The sequence below is a fragment of the Gossypium hirsutum genome, chromosome D01, assembly GCF_007990345.1.
Source record: "Gossypium hirsutum isolate 1008001.06 chromosome D01, Gossypium_hirsutum_v2.1, whole genome shotgun sequence".
NCBI lineage: Eukaryota > Viridiplantae > Streptophyta > Magnoliopsida > Malvales > Malvaceae > Gossypium > Gossypium hirsutum.
In genome coordinates, this window is record NC_053437.1 from 20223108 (window position 1) to 20237552 (window position 14445).

General features: G+C 36.7%; 1 protein-coding gene, 1 long non-coding RNA gene and 1 pseudogene across 2 annotated transcripts; 1 reads left to right on the forward strand and 2 right to left on the reverse strand.

Moving 5' to 3' along the window:
• Positions 1-385: 385 nt before the first annotated feature.
• Positions 386-1267, forward strand: LOC107921682 (uncharacterized). Its single transcript, XM_016851506.1, has 3 exons — positions 386-523; positions 696-882; positions 972-1267. Exons 1-3 carry the CDS (start codon positions 386-388, stop codon positions 1265-1267), a joined length of 621 nt encoding a protein of 206 aa, XP_016706995.1.
• Positions 1268-1986: 719 nt separating this feature from the next.
• On the reverse strand, positions 1987-5095 carry LOC107921681 (probable LRR receptor-like serine/threonine-protein kinase At3g47570; annotated as a pseudogene).
• Positions 5096-10046: 4951 nt separating this feature from the next.
• Positions 10047-10558, reverse strand: LOC107917401 (uncharacterized). Its single transcript, XR_005909439.1, has 3 exons — positions 10533-10558; positions 10380-10439; positions 10047-10173 (listed from the first exon to the last, which is right to left on the reverse strand). It is a non-coding gene; the product is annotated as an uncharacterized lncRNA (long non-coding RNA).
• Positions 10559-14445: the final 3887 nt, after the last annotated feature.

Genomic DNA, 14445 nt, shown 5'->3' on the forward strand with positions numbered 1-14445 from the left:
GGACCTGTTATGATACAACATTTAAAACGATGGCTTCATCAGGCTTCTCACTAGCTGCACCACTAGTCTTCATTGGAAAGAGTTATCACATATGAGTGGTCAAAATGAAGACCTACCTGTAGGCATTCGACCTATGGGAAGTAGCCAACTCAGATGTCAAACCAGAGCCATTTAGAATCAATCCAACTGTGGCTCAGATCAAGCAGCATGCTGATGAATGGACCAAGAGGCACAAGGCCATGTATTGATTCAAAAGATGAGTTCGAGAACTTGAGTTCGAAACCAAAGTAGGCCTGGGATAAATTAAAAAGAAGAGTTCCAAGGAACTGAGAGAACAAGGCAACAATAGCTTTTGAATTTGAGAAAAGACTTCGAAAACTTGAATATGAAGGAGGAAAAAATAGTCAAGCAGTATTCAGATGGGATTATGGCTGTGGTAAACAGCATAAGGCTCTTTGGTGAGCAATTCAGTGAAGCAAGAATAGTGGAGAAAGTGATCTCAACCTTACCTGAGAGGTATGAGGCAAAAATATCATCTCTCGAAGACTCAAGGGACCTGACCAACATCTCATTGATAGAGCTGATCAATGCTCTTTATGCACAAGAGCAAAGAAGAGCCAGTAGACTGGAGGAGCACCAAGAAGGTGCCTTCCAAGCAAATACTAAACCTGTATTGAGCACCTCTGCCTATAAAGGCAAAAAGGCTTGTAAAGACAAGCCTAAGTCAGATGCTGCAAGAAGAAGGGATCAACCCTACAGGCATTGCAAAAGACCAGGTCATCCAGAAGGAAACTGCTAGTTTAGACCAGATGTACAGTGTCAACACTACAAAAAGATGGGCCATGTTGAAAAGGTTTGCAGAAGCAAAGACAGACCAATGCAGTATCAACCACAACAGTCAAAGGCTAAAGCTCGAGTAGCAGAAGAAAGTAATGACCATGAAGAGTAAGTTTTTGCAGTTTCATGCTCAGCCACTAAAGAAAAGGCCTCACAGGGATGGCTCATAGACAGTGGCTACACCAACCATATGACACCAGATGCTACCATCTTCAAGACAATTAACAGAAGCTTCAAAACAAAGGAGAAAGTTGGAAATGGCCACTTCATCAAAGTAGAAGGAAAAGGGGATGTTCTGATAAGCACTCCCACAGGTAACAAGCTTGTTTCAAATGTGCTGTTAGTGCCTGAGATTGACAGAAATCTGCCCAGTATAGCTCAGCTGCTGAAGAAATGCTACTCTGTTGTGTTCAAAGACAAGAAGCGCTAAATCAGTGATCCAAGTGGATCCAAGCTTATGTCAATCATTATGGCTGATAAAAGCTTTATTCTTGATTGGACAAATAGTTCTGACTCAGCCTACATAGCCTCATCAAATGAATCCAAGCTTTGGCACCAAAGGCTTGGTCATGCCAACTATAGATTGATGGATCAGCTGACCAAAGAAGATCTGGTTAAAAACTTCATCAACACAGTTGAAAAGGAGGAATTTTGTGAGGTATGTCAGCTAGAAAAACAAGTCAGTCTGACATTTCCTTCAAACAAGGCCTAGAGAGCCTCAGAAAGGCTGCAGCTTGTGCACACTGATGTGTGTGGCCTCATGAAGACTCAGCCATTGAATGGTAGTAGGTATTTCATTCTATTCATTGATGATCACTCGAGATTTTGTTGGATTTATTTTTTGAAGCATAAATTAGAGGTGGCCTCGGTGTTCTAAAAGTTTAAAGTTGCTGCAAAGACTGAAACAGGCTGCAAGCTCAAGACCCTAAGGTCTAATAATGGAACTGAATACACCTCAGCTCAGTTGGAAACGAACAGTCAGAGCTTTTGTTTTGGTCACAAGCCTTAGCTCATTTTATTGACTTACTACAGTGGCATATTAAGTTACAAGTTATAATGGCAGCACCATAATGGATCCAAACATGATCTTCGCTTAGTACTATTATATATGAAAGCATGGTTTAACCTTTACAGATTTTTATATATGATTCATGCTCCGTTTTCTACAGGAGGTGAAGGGTTGGTTAGAGTGATCTTCACCTTTTTAAGCTTGCAAAGGACGTCTCTCATGGTGATCCGTCCATTAGGAGAAACCAAAGTACAAGAGAGTCCCACTCCAATGACTTTTGTTAAACAATCATGGTGTGTCTCTGGGTTTATTGGTTTGCTATCATACTGCAAATTTTGTAGCAACAATAGCAGTTCAGGATCCAGAATTTGCTGTACTTTGGAAGGGAAAGTCGATTGTGTCCATTTAATTAGATTAAGTTCTCCCACAAAGCTCTCATCGGTTGGACTCTTTCCTGTAAATAACTCAAGCAACATCACTCCATAGCTGTAAACATCCCCTGCTATTGATGGCTTCTCTCCAAATCCATACTCTGTATCACAACCCATTCATTAGTTGAATTGAATAGAGAGAGAGAAAATTTTAGGCCATTTGTGGCACTAACCTGGAGGTATGTAACCTATAGAACCTTTAAGGATATTCGTGGAGCTAATGGAAGGTTGACTGCTTGATTTGTCCATCAGCAACCTTGCCAACCCGAAATCTCCGACCTTGGCAGTCATGTCTTGGTCCAAAAGAATGTTGCTGGGCTTTAAATCACAGTGCACCACTGGAACTTCACAGTCATGGTGCAGATAATCTAATGCAGAAGCTACATCAATGGCCACATCCAATCTTTCCATGACATTTAGTCCATCCCCATCTGCATTCCTTTTGTTCCTTTAAGCCAGTCTTGGACGCTTCCATTGGCGAGGAACTCATACACCAAGGCTAGGAATTCCACATTCTTTATGTCCACACTAGAGCATGAAGTGATTAGTTTGATGAGATTGCGGTGCCTTACATTTCTCAGAGCTTCGCATTCGACTCGAAAGCTCTTCCAGGATTTGGTTCTCGCTACATCAAGGACCTTGATGGCAACATGAACGTCATTAAGATGCCCCTTATAAACTGAGCCAAAGCTCCCTTTTCCAATCAAGTTTCCAGGGTTGAAATTCCTTGTTACTCTGTGAATCTCATGGTAAGAGATCATCTGATGTTGCTCCTTCAGTTGTTCAGAACTTTCTGTGGCTTTTAGTTTACCCTTTTTTATGTGGAACAACGATGCCATGATGAAACATAAAGCAAAGGTCGTAATTACAGCTATACTAACATAAATCTTGACTAATCTTCCATGGTGGCCATGTGTGTTTTTACAAGCCAAGGACAAGCAAAGCTTTCTGTTGCCTTCCAAATGGACGCTTGAAAGATTCTTGAAAATCCCACCGCTAGGTAAGCTTCCTTCCAAGTCATTAAAAGAGAGGTTCAATGATTCAAGATTTTGTAGTTTCTAAAGATCCGTAGGAATAGAGCCTGAAAGTTGGTTTGATGAGAGATCTAACATTTCCAAGCCTTTCAGTTCCCCAATCGTTCCTAGAATTGGGCCTGATAGCATATTCTCAGCCATGAACAATTTCTCCAAGCTCTCGCAACCTTCAATGGAGCTGGGAATATTACCAGAGAGATGGTTCACAGACAGGTCAATTGCAACAACACTTTCCAGAAGCCCTATTTCTTCTGGTAAAGGTCCATTGAGAGAATTCCTGGAAAACTTCAACACAGTGCTCAAACTAGGGATATTGAGAATTTCTTTGGGGATGCTTCCATTGAGCCTGTTGTTGGACAAATCCGTGGAAAGTAGTTTCTGAAAGTTCTAAAAACTAGAAGGTATTTCACCCACCAGTTGGTTTCTAGATAAATCGATTTGGTTTAGCTTTCGTAGATCACCAAAACTGGTTGGAATCCGACCAAAAATCTGATTTCCAGCCAAACCCAGCATTTGCAGTTCTACCAATTTACCCATCTCAGGTGGGATTTCGCCAGAGATGGAATTGTAACTCAAATTAAGCAAAGTCAAGCCACTAAGTTGGGTAATGGACGATGATATGTTGCCAGAAATACGATTGCCTCCCATGTAAAATATCGAGAGCACTTCGGAAAGATTGCCGATGGATTCTGAAATTTCACCCTTCAAAAGATTACCGTCTAAAACAAGAAACTTTAGACGAGAATCGTTTGTCAAAGAAGTGATGATGAATTCAAGACTATCGTCACCTGTGGTAACAATCTTATTAAACCCAATATTATACATTTCTAGAAACGGCAGATTACCCAAACCCGGTGGCACTATCCCTTGAAGAAGATTGTGTGCCATACGAATGATTTTTATATTGGTGAGATTGTGCAAAAAGCCTGGGATTCCACCAATGAATTCATTGTAGCAAAAGTTGAAAACCAAAAGATTAGGGAGTGTAACCCCAACATCATAGGGAAGCCTGCCCCAAAGATGGTTGGAAGCTAAGGCCAAAACAACTAGGGAAGACATGTTGTAGATGGAAGAAGGAACAGTCCCTGTTAGATGATTGATGGTGAGGTCAAGTTCCTTCAAATTTTGAAGATGGCTCAACTCAGTGGGAATTGCTCCAGTAAGATTATTGGTGCCCAAATTCAAAGTCTGGAATGACGAAATGTTTGCTATAGAAGCTGGAATAGTACCTGTGACAAGGTTTCGTCCCAAGTTCAAAACTTGAAGCTGGACAAGCTGGTCAAGATCTTCGGGAATAGCTCCAGTATCTTATTCGTCATCAAATCAAGAGATCTGAGCTCAGTAAATTTTCTTATATTCGATGGAATCACACCATATAAGTTGTTTTGGCTCATATTTAAATCTCTCAAGCGAAAAAGATTCCACATTTGATCAGGCAGTTGACCCGAGAATTGATTATCTTGAAGTTGAAGGGAACGAAGGAACGGAAGGTTCCCAACGTGAGGGCTTATGGAGCCTTCAAGATGAAACCCAGAGAGGTTGAGTTCAACCACTCTGGTGTTGTGTTTGTTGCAGACAACTCCAGCCCAGTTACATGGAGATGAGTTTGGGTCCCATTGTGAAAGAGGATTGGGAAACCCCGAAGTTTTTATTTGTGACTTGAATGAAAGCAAGGCTTCCTCGTCTGTAACAAGGCTTGTGTTTGATTCAATGGAAAGAAATAAGCATTTGACATATAAAATGAAAAGCAGAAATGCAAGTTGTTGGGAAGAAGACGAAGGCATATTTCGGTCAAAGCAATTTGTGTGTACAAGTATGCAAAGGAAATGAAGTTCAAAAACATTGATGCATGTTATTTATAGAATTCCAATGGTAAACGAGACCATTATTAATCAATTGTTACTACTTTTTTTATGGGTTACTTTGGGATTACATATGATATTAACATATTTTGTATTTGCTCAAATACGTTCCTGTTATAAATATAGGCTTAAAGGATTGTTTAAATTGGTTCCTATTTATAAATTGCTAATCTAAATCAAATTTAGATCTGTCTATATTATTTTTAAATAAATTTTAAAAATAAATTTATATTATTTTTAATTTAATATTTAATATTTTTATATATTTTTATTATTAAAATTTTATATATAATCATCTTAACATATTTTAATATTTACATTATAAAATTTAACTTTTATGTGTTATAAATTACGCAATATATATAAAAATAACATAATATAAAAAATTACAAATTTAAAAAAGGGTTGGTCCGATCTCAAACCTTGAGTGTTGAAGTCCGAACTCAGTTCATATTTTAAATAGACTTAATTTTTTTTAGATCTAATATTTTTATCTAAACCCTCTTAAATTTCAAGTCAACTTTGAATTCATCAACATGTCTAATTATTACCAATTTCAACAAAATTTTTTGCAAAAATAAATATAAATAACTTCATTTTAAATCTTGATTTTTTAAATATGTACAAATTATTTTTAATTGATAGCAAGGGTGAGATCAAAATGGAGTGACAATTTGAATGGCAATCGGGCTGCAATAATAATAATAATGTAAAAAAAACTCAAACTTGATTACTATTTCTATTCTACTTCTAATTATCATAATTATTATATAAATGATTAATTATATGTATTAATTAAAATAATATTTAATTATTTTATAATTTTTTATAATAATATTTTAAATAAATATTAATTTAATTTTTAAATAATTGAAGTGTTTATACAAATAATATATAAACCACTCAAATTTTATTCCAAATATAATTATTTGTATAATATTTTAAATACATTTTATATAGATTTTTAAATTTATATTAGTTTTAAAAAACTATATAATTGAAAAAATATATAAATATAAATAGTTTTAAATAATTTAAAAACATCAAGTTAATAGTTTTAAATTTCTATACTATTTTTTATTTAAAAATTGTAGTATACTTTTAACATATTTTAATAACTTTTTAAATATTTAAGTAAAATTTCTAATTATTTAAAAAAAAGTTTAAAAGTTGTTTTAAATATGTTTGTTAAAAAGTTTTATTTTTAAAATTCTATTAAAAATTTAATGTATGAAAATTTTAAAAAGAATTTAATTTAAAATTTTAAATATATTAATTAAAAATATGTTCAAAATATTTACAATATTAAAATAACTTTTTTAAACAGTTTTAACTTTTGAATTTATTAAAGTGTTGATGAAAATATGTAAAATAATCTACAAATTTGTTTTTTTTTTTAATTATAAGTTGGATTTTTATTAATAAAGAAAACCAAAGCCTAAGACGAAACCATTGGGCAATGCAACGATTACAAACATACAATAATGACCCAGCCAAAAGGAGCTATCATGATCTAGAAGCATATGAAGGCAACAACCCGGACCTGAAACGGCAATAGATCCTAAAAAAACTCTAAAAGAATCCTTCTATTTTCGATCTCATTTCCATCTCCGGCCTCTTCATCCATCTCCAGCCTCCCACACCAGAAGCGACTTAGTCAAGTGGTCTCACCCACCTTCGATCTCTTTCCACCATAACCAATGCATAATCGGGCATTTCATTTTGCAAGTAAAGTTGTTCTCCGTTCTTCATCCCTTCTGTTGCTAAAAAATGAGCTACTTAATTCGTCGTTCTTGGGACATGTTTAAACAGACAATTTTGAAAACGCTATTTAGTTGTTGTGCATCCTTATTAAGAAACTGCTTAACAAAACAAGAACAGTACACTATTACTGAAAGAACTGTTATTTCTTCATGCTTTTACAGTAACGTAAACCCCACTATTTATAATACAATTATTAACAACCATAACTACCATCCTTAACTACTAACTATCATAACTACCTGAATACTCTAATATTCCACCAACTTCCTCAACTACTGCTAAGAACACCATCTAAGCAGAATGTTTTCGAACTACCTTAAGATAAGACCTGAACTTAGTAAACAGAGAAGCTGACAAAGGTTTAGTAAACACATCAGCAATTTGTTCATGTGCTGGAATGTACCCTACAACAAGTTTTCCATCTGCTACCTTCTCTCGAACAAAGTAAAGGTCCAATTCTACATGTTTAAATTTTGAATGCAGAACTGGATTTGCAGACACAGCAACTGCCCCTGAGCTATCACACCATACCGTGGGTTTCTTCAAGGGTGAAACATGCAGTTCAGACAAAAGCGACTCTAACCAAACCACTTCTGTAACCGTGTGAGCTAGCCCCCGATATTCTGCCTCTGCTGTGGACCTGGAGACAGTTGGCTGTTTCTTTGAGCCCCATGGAACTGGATTACCACCAAGAAAAACACAAAAGCCTGTAGTAGACCTTCGGTCATCGATATCAGATCCCCAATTCGCGTCTGAGTAGCCAACCACATCCAGTGCATAAGCCTTTGTGAATCGAAGGCCATAGTCAATAGTACCCTGAAGATACCGAAGAATACGCTTGACCGCTTGAAAATGTTGATCAAGAGGTCGATGCATAAATTGACACACTTTGTTTACGGCAAAGGTAATGTCTGGCCTGGTTATAACCACATATTGAAGTGCTCCTATGATACTTCGATATTCAGCTTCATTCTCAATAGCACAACCACTGGACTGAGACAATTTCGAAGTAGAAACCATTGGAGTGGGAGAACTGTTTGCTTGATCCATCTTGGCTTTCTTTAGTAAGTCAAAAATATACTTTGACTGACTTAAATATAAACCATCAGTGGTAGTGGTCACCTCAACACCTAGAAAATAACCAAGAGGCCCCAAATCTTTTAAAGCAAACTGAGCATTTAACGTTGCCACAAAGCTATCAATACTTTGCTAATGATTCCCAGTGATTATTATATCATCGACATACACGAACACGTATAATACTCCTTCCACCTTCTTCACAAAAAGGGAAGCATCCGACTTAGTAGGGACAAACTGTTAGTTAAGAAAAAATTCACATAGCTTAGAAAACCATGCTTTTGGAGCCTGCTTAAGGCCGTAAAGAGCTTTCTTTAACCTGCATACTAACACTCCACCATCACTACGGGTCTGCACAAAACCAGGTGGTTGTGTCATGTAAATTTCTTCAGCCAAATCCCCATTGAGAAAGGCGTTATTAATATCAACTTGTCGAAGTTGCCACCCAAATGCAACAGCCAATGTCAACACAACCCGAATAGTTGTCGGCTTGACAACCGGACTAAAAGTATCTTGAAAATCAATACCTGCCTCTTGAAGGTAGCCTTTGACAACTAGACGACCTTTGTAATGAGCGATGGTGCCATCTGATTTTCTTTTGAGTTTGAAAATCCACTTGCAACCCACAGCCTTTCTGTCGGCAGGTAACGTAACTAAATCCCATGTGTTATTTTTCAACAAAGCATCATACTCTTGTTGAGCCGCGAGAGTCCATTCTTTGCTAGTAAAGGCTTGTTCTATTGTAGAAGGTTCTATTTCTGTTAACTCTGCTGAAAAAGCTCTGGGTTTAAAAATGCCGCTTTTAGATCTCGTCTGCATAGGATGAGAGTTTTCTATAGGAACTCGAGTAGGCTCACTAGGCAAACATCGGGTATGGTCAGATGGAGAGTTGTCTGACGCTGTTAATTGACATGGAACATCTGAAGAGGAACTATTTGAACCCTCTTGTATAGGAGAACAACTCACACGTGGGCTGACTCGTACATCATCACATCTTGGCATACTATGAGAAACTCTCTGAGCAGATAAAACCTCAACTAAAGGTGAGCGTCTCACAACCGGAACCACCGATTTCTGATGTTGAAAAATATTAGAGTTATGTACAGTTAACAAAACTCCTGCAAAATCAGAATCAGTTTTAAAAGGAAAACATCCTTCATCAAAACCACATGTCTAGATATAAACACTTTCTGATTTTTGTCAAGGCACTTGTAGCCTTTATGAGCCATACTGTAGCCAAGAAATACACATGGCTGGGAGCGAAACTGCAGCTTGTGAGCATGAAACGGCCTGAGATAAGGATAGCATCGACATCCAAACACCTTTAGATGCTGGTAACTGGGAACAGTTTGATGCAAAACTTCATGAGGTGACCTTCCCTTGAGAACAGGCGTTGGAAGTCTATTTATAAGGTATACTGCACTAACAAATACATGAGACCAAAAAACCATGGGCATATCCGCCTGAGCAAGTAACGTTAAACCAGTGTCAACAACATGACGATGCTTCCTCTCCACTAACCCATTCTATTCTGAAGTATGCGGACAAGAAAGCCTGTGTTGAATCCCAAGTTGACACAGCATTTTCTAAAACAGACGATACTCTCCTCCCCAGTCAGTTTGAAGAGCTCGTATCTTGCCACCAAATTGCACCTCAACAAGTTTTTAAAATTGAAGAAACTTGGCCAAAGCTTCAGACTTGTTCCTGATCAAATACAACCAGGTATACCGAGAGTAAGCATCAACAAATGAGATGTAATAGAGACTGCCGTTAGAAGCTACAGGGGCAGGTCCCTAGAGATCTGAAACAACAAGTTGAAAGGGAGCTAAATACACAGTGTTTGAGGGAGAAAAAAGAAATTTATGTAACTTTCCAAGTTGACAAGCAGAGCAAACGGAGCTCAGTTTACATTTCTTTGAATCAATATTACAATTTTGAAGAACTTTAGTAACTGTTCTATGACAAGGATGTCCAAGGCGCCTATGCCATAGCTCAAACATTTCATCACCAGAAGAAGAAATTCCCAACTATACTGTATATGCTGCAGCTGTGGTACCAACATTCTTTGATGCGCCAGGATGCTGAGTATCTGAAAGGTTGAACTGATACAACCCATTATGTATGCGCCCCACCAGTAATATGGCCCCTGTCTTGATGTCCTTCACAAAACAATGAAGAGGATGAAATTCAAAATACACAGAGTTGTCAGTAGCAAATTGAGCAATAGACATTAGATTCTTGCATATTTGAGGGACATGAAGAACATTCTTCAAGTGAAACACTCTGTTAGACCGAATAAAAGATGAGGAACCAGTATTAGCCACTGGTACAGACAGACCATTTCCCATAAACAACTTTTGTTTACCTGTATATGTAGCTACTTCACATAGACCATCCAGATCATTAGTTATATGATTTGTGGCCCCTGAATCAGGAAACCAGACATTGTTGTTGGAAACCGACTTCCTAATCGTAGAAACCATATTAGCTTGCAGGCCACTTGGAGTTACTGTAGCACCTTTATGATTACAACAATGACAATTTATACTGGACAAATCAGAAGATTCCTGGAGTTGATGACAATGTGCTTGCATGGACTGCTGAGACACGCCCTCAAAGGACTCATCAAATCGATGTAGCACTTGTGGGCAGTATGTCCAATCCGGCCACAAATTTGACACTGAGGCTTAGCATGTGTGAATCTCCTTCCTCGACCTCGGCCTCGAAACTCTCTAGAACTACCCCCTCTAGATGATGACCGAGAATTGTTCTCAAAGCGCTTAACACGATTACCACCAGATTCAGTATGTTGAGCGACATTAGCCTGCAAAGACATATTCGAAACAAGATCTTGCTGTCTAGTCTCATAATCAGTCAACATTTCAGTGAGACGATCTATGGAAAAATTCATTTCTGATGCAACTATACGTATGGATTCATATTCTACTGGCAAACCAGCAAGAATGACAGTAACCTGTTCTTGCTCAGATATAGCATAACCAGCAGTAAGAAGAGAATCACACTGACTTTGAACCTTCGCAAGATATTCTTGAATGGTTAACTGTCCCTTTTTCTGAGAGTATAAAGAATGCTGTAATGTCGAAACTGTCAAAGAAGATTTAGAAGCAAACTTCTTGAGGACAGCACTCCAAACCTCAAAACTTGTGCTCGCACCAGTGAGACGAATCAGAATATTGTCAGAAATAGTAGACAAGAGCCAAGACGTCAACAACTTGTCTTGTTGCTTGTGAAAAACAAACTCAGGGTTAGCAACAGGAACACAATTATTATCAAGAACAGTTTGTGAAAGAACTTGAATCGTTCCAATAACAAATTCATGCAAGCTATAACTTTCAAGAATAAGCAAGATTTGTTGTTTCCATAAAAGAAAATTATGAGCATTGAGTTTCACCGTATCATGTTTAGAAAATTGACGAATTTTACGCGAAGAAGCATAACCAGGATCAGGAGACAAAGCAGCTACAGGTATTGTCATGTGATCAGAAGGATGACCACCATCGTTACCGGAAACATCATCTGTATCCATCGTCAAAAAAATTATGGCTGTGATACCATATTAAGAAACTGCTTAACAAAACAAGAACAGTACACTATTACTGAAAAAAACTATTATTTCTTCATGCTTTTACAGTAACTTAAACCCTACTATTTATAATACAATTATTAACACCCATAACTACCATCCTTAACTACTAACTATCATAACTACCTGAATACTCTAATAATCCTTGATGTAGGCATTGATTTCCAATCTATCCACCTCACTTCTTTAAATCTTCTTAACCACTAATAATGCATCTCCCTCAATCTGCACCGTTAAGAAGCCCAAATCTATACCCATTTAAATTGCCTAAAAACATGCAAGAGCTTCTGTCGCAAACGTCGTAGGTATGTTGTCCATTATCACTGTTTTAGATCCCAGAACCTGCCCATTTGAATCCCTTATAATACTCCCTTAGCAAGATCTATTTCCTTGTTTGTTGAACGCAACATCAAAATTGATCTTGACATACGGCCATTCTTGCGTCCTCCACCTTTCGGCCTCTGACCTCCTGACAGGTATCTTTTTGCTCAACTTATCCAGTTCTCGAAGGTAACTCATGATAAAATCTGCTATGGCTGACCCTGTTTTTCACTATCCTTCATGCACCAATTTATTTCTTTCTATCCATATTGCCAATAAAACACAAGCAAAAATTCGGCACCGATTGCAACCAAGCAAATTTTAGTTTTTGCCATATCTCCTTTTATCACAGGGCAATCACGGAATACATGCTCTCTGGTCTCTACTTCCCTAGCATATTTAGGGCATATTGTTGATCCTACTAGTCTCTTGTAATGTAAATTGTTAAGAGTAGGTAGGAAATTCATAAAAGTTCTCTAGGTTGTAATCTTCAGCTTAGGGGATAGATTCGGCCCCCAAAGTTTCTTGTAAAAATCCATGTATGCATTCTAGTTGTAATAAGGAGTAGGATCCATAATACCTTGTAATAGGAGCTTGTACCCACTCCGCACAGAGTATTCCCCAGATTCCTTGCTTCGCCACAAAAGATAGTCGTCACAGTGAAACCATGCAAGTGGAATGTAAAGAATTTTGTTTACATCATTTTCACAAAAGGTATTGTTTTATTACTTCTGTTTTTTATCGTTTGGAATTAGAATCAATCAAATTCACCACCACATTGATGTCTGAATTATTAATACCATTCTGTATTTTGTAGTCCATAGCTCCCAGTACCCACGCAACCTCCATTACTGGGATTTGAGTCCCTGTCCCTACCCGTCAGCACAGTCCAGCTTGGAGAAATCCCTTGGCAGCCCACACAACTTTCCAGGTATAGGACGATATATTTCCTAATCCTGCACTTAAAAAATTAGTATCTGGATAGTATTTAGCTTTCAATGTACGAGCTAGCAAAGAATTTGAATAATTAATTATTCGACATCCCTGATTAGCAAGTAACGCTAAATTAAATTTTTTTATGCATCTAAAGCCCAGACCCCTATTCTCTTTTAATTTGCGTAACAAACTCCACTCACACTAATGAATCTGTAACAGCTCGGTTTTATCTAAATCAGAATTGTGATTTTGGGACCACAAATTTGAAGTCAAAATATTTATTTTATTATTTTATTATGGTTTATAGTATGATAGAATTATTGTGTGAAATTTTTGTAAAGAAATTTTACCGTTTAATTATTTAATTCAGTAAAAAAGACTAAATCGCATAAAGCGTAAAAGTTGTGTTCTATAAGCTAAAGGTATCAAATAGCTATAGAACTTAAAAGTGAAGGTCCTTATGTAGTAAATATTCTATTTATGAGATAGTGGATGATAGTGGAGGCAATTGGTGTTATTATTAATGTTTTTGAAGGGTAAAAGGATAAATAGGTAATTAAGTTAATAATAAATAAAACAAAACCAAATATCATCATCTTCCATCCATTTACAACCAAAAATAGGGTTTAAAATAGCCATTGAAGAGCTTGACATTCGGCCATGGTGTTTTGCTCAAATAGGTACGGTTTTAACTCCATTTTTTATGATTTCTACGTTTTTGAGATCGTTGCTTCGTAATCTAGCTAGCCCGTGCCTCTGAATTCGAAAATGTTAAAAATTTTAAATGTTTCCATTGTTGAATGCTTGATTAAATTGATGATTTATGATAGAGTATGAATATTTGATGTTAGATTTTCATCTTTTATAAAGTGATTTTTGAGAAAAATGTCAATTTTGGACTAAATTGTGAAATATGGAAATTTAGTGGTTAAAATGTGAAATAAATTGAAAATATGGGCTGATAGTATATATGGAAAATTCGACTAGCTTGGGTTTGTGTTTGATTTCATGAAATTGTGGTTTTATATGATAATGACTAAATTGCAAAAATGTGAAATTATAAGGGCAAAAGTGTAAATGTACTTTAAAGTAAATTTTAGATTAAATTGAATAGAGAGATTAATTTTGGTATTATCTAGATTGAGAAAAGCAGAATTGGGATCTAGATCGATGGAAAATCAAAGTATTGGATTAGTTGACCTAAATTCGTCGTTTCAGCGAAAGAGGAAAGTTCGTATGTTTAATAAGTATTAAATTATACATGTTTAAATGCTTAATTGAGATAATTATGGTGAATGCTTAAATATTGAATTTAATTATGATTATAATGCTTTGGAAATGTTCGACAAAGATTCGACAAAGTAAAAATCCTGGTTGAACCTTAGGAATAGATAGATACAAATGTCATGACATTAGGGTTACCGAGATTATTTGTAAGACCATAACTAGGATATGGCATCGATATGAGAATTCATGTAAGACCATGTCTGGGACATTGGCATCGATATGTGATTTCATGTAAGACCATGGTTGGGCTAAGAAAACAACCCATCATAGACTCCATGGAAAG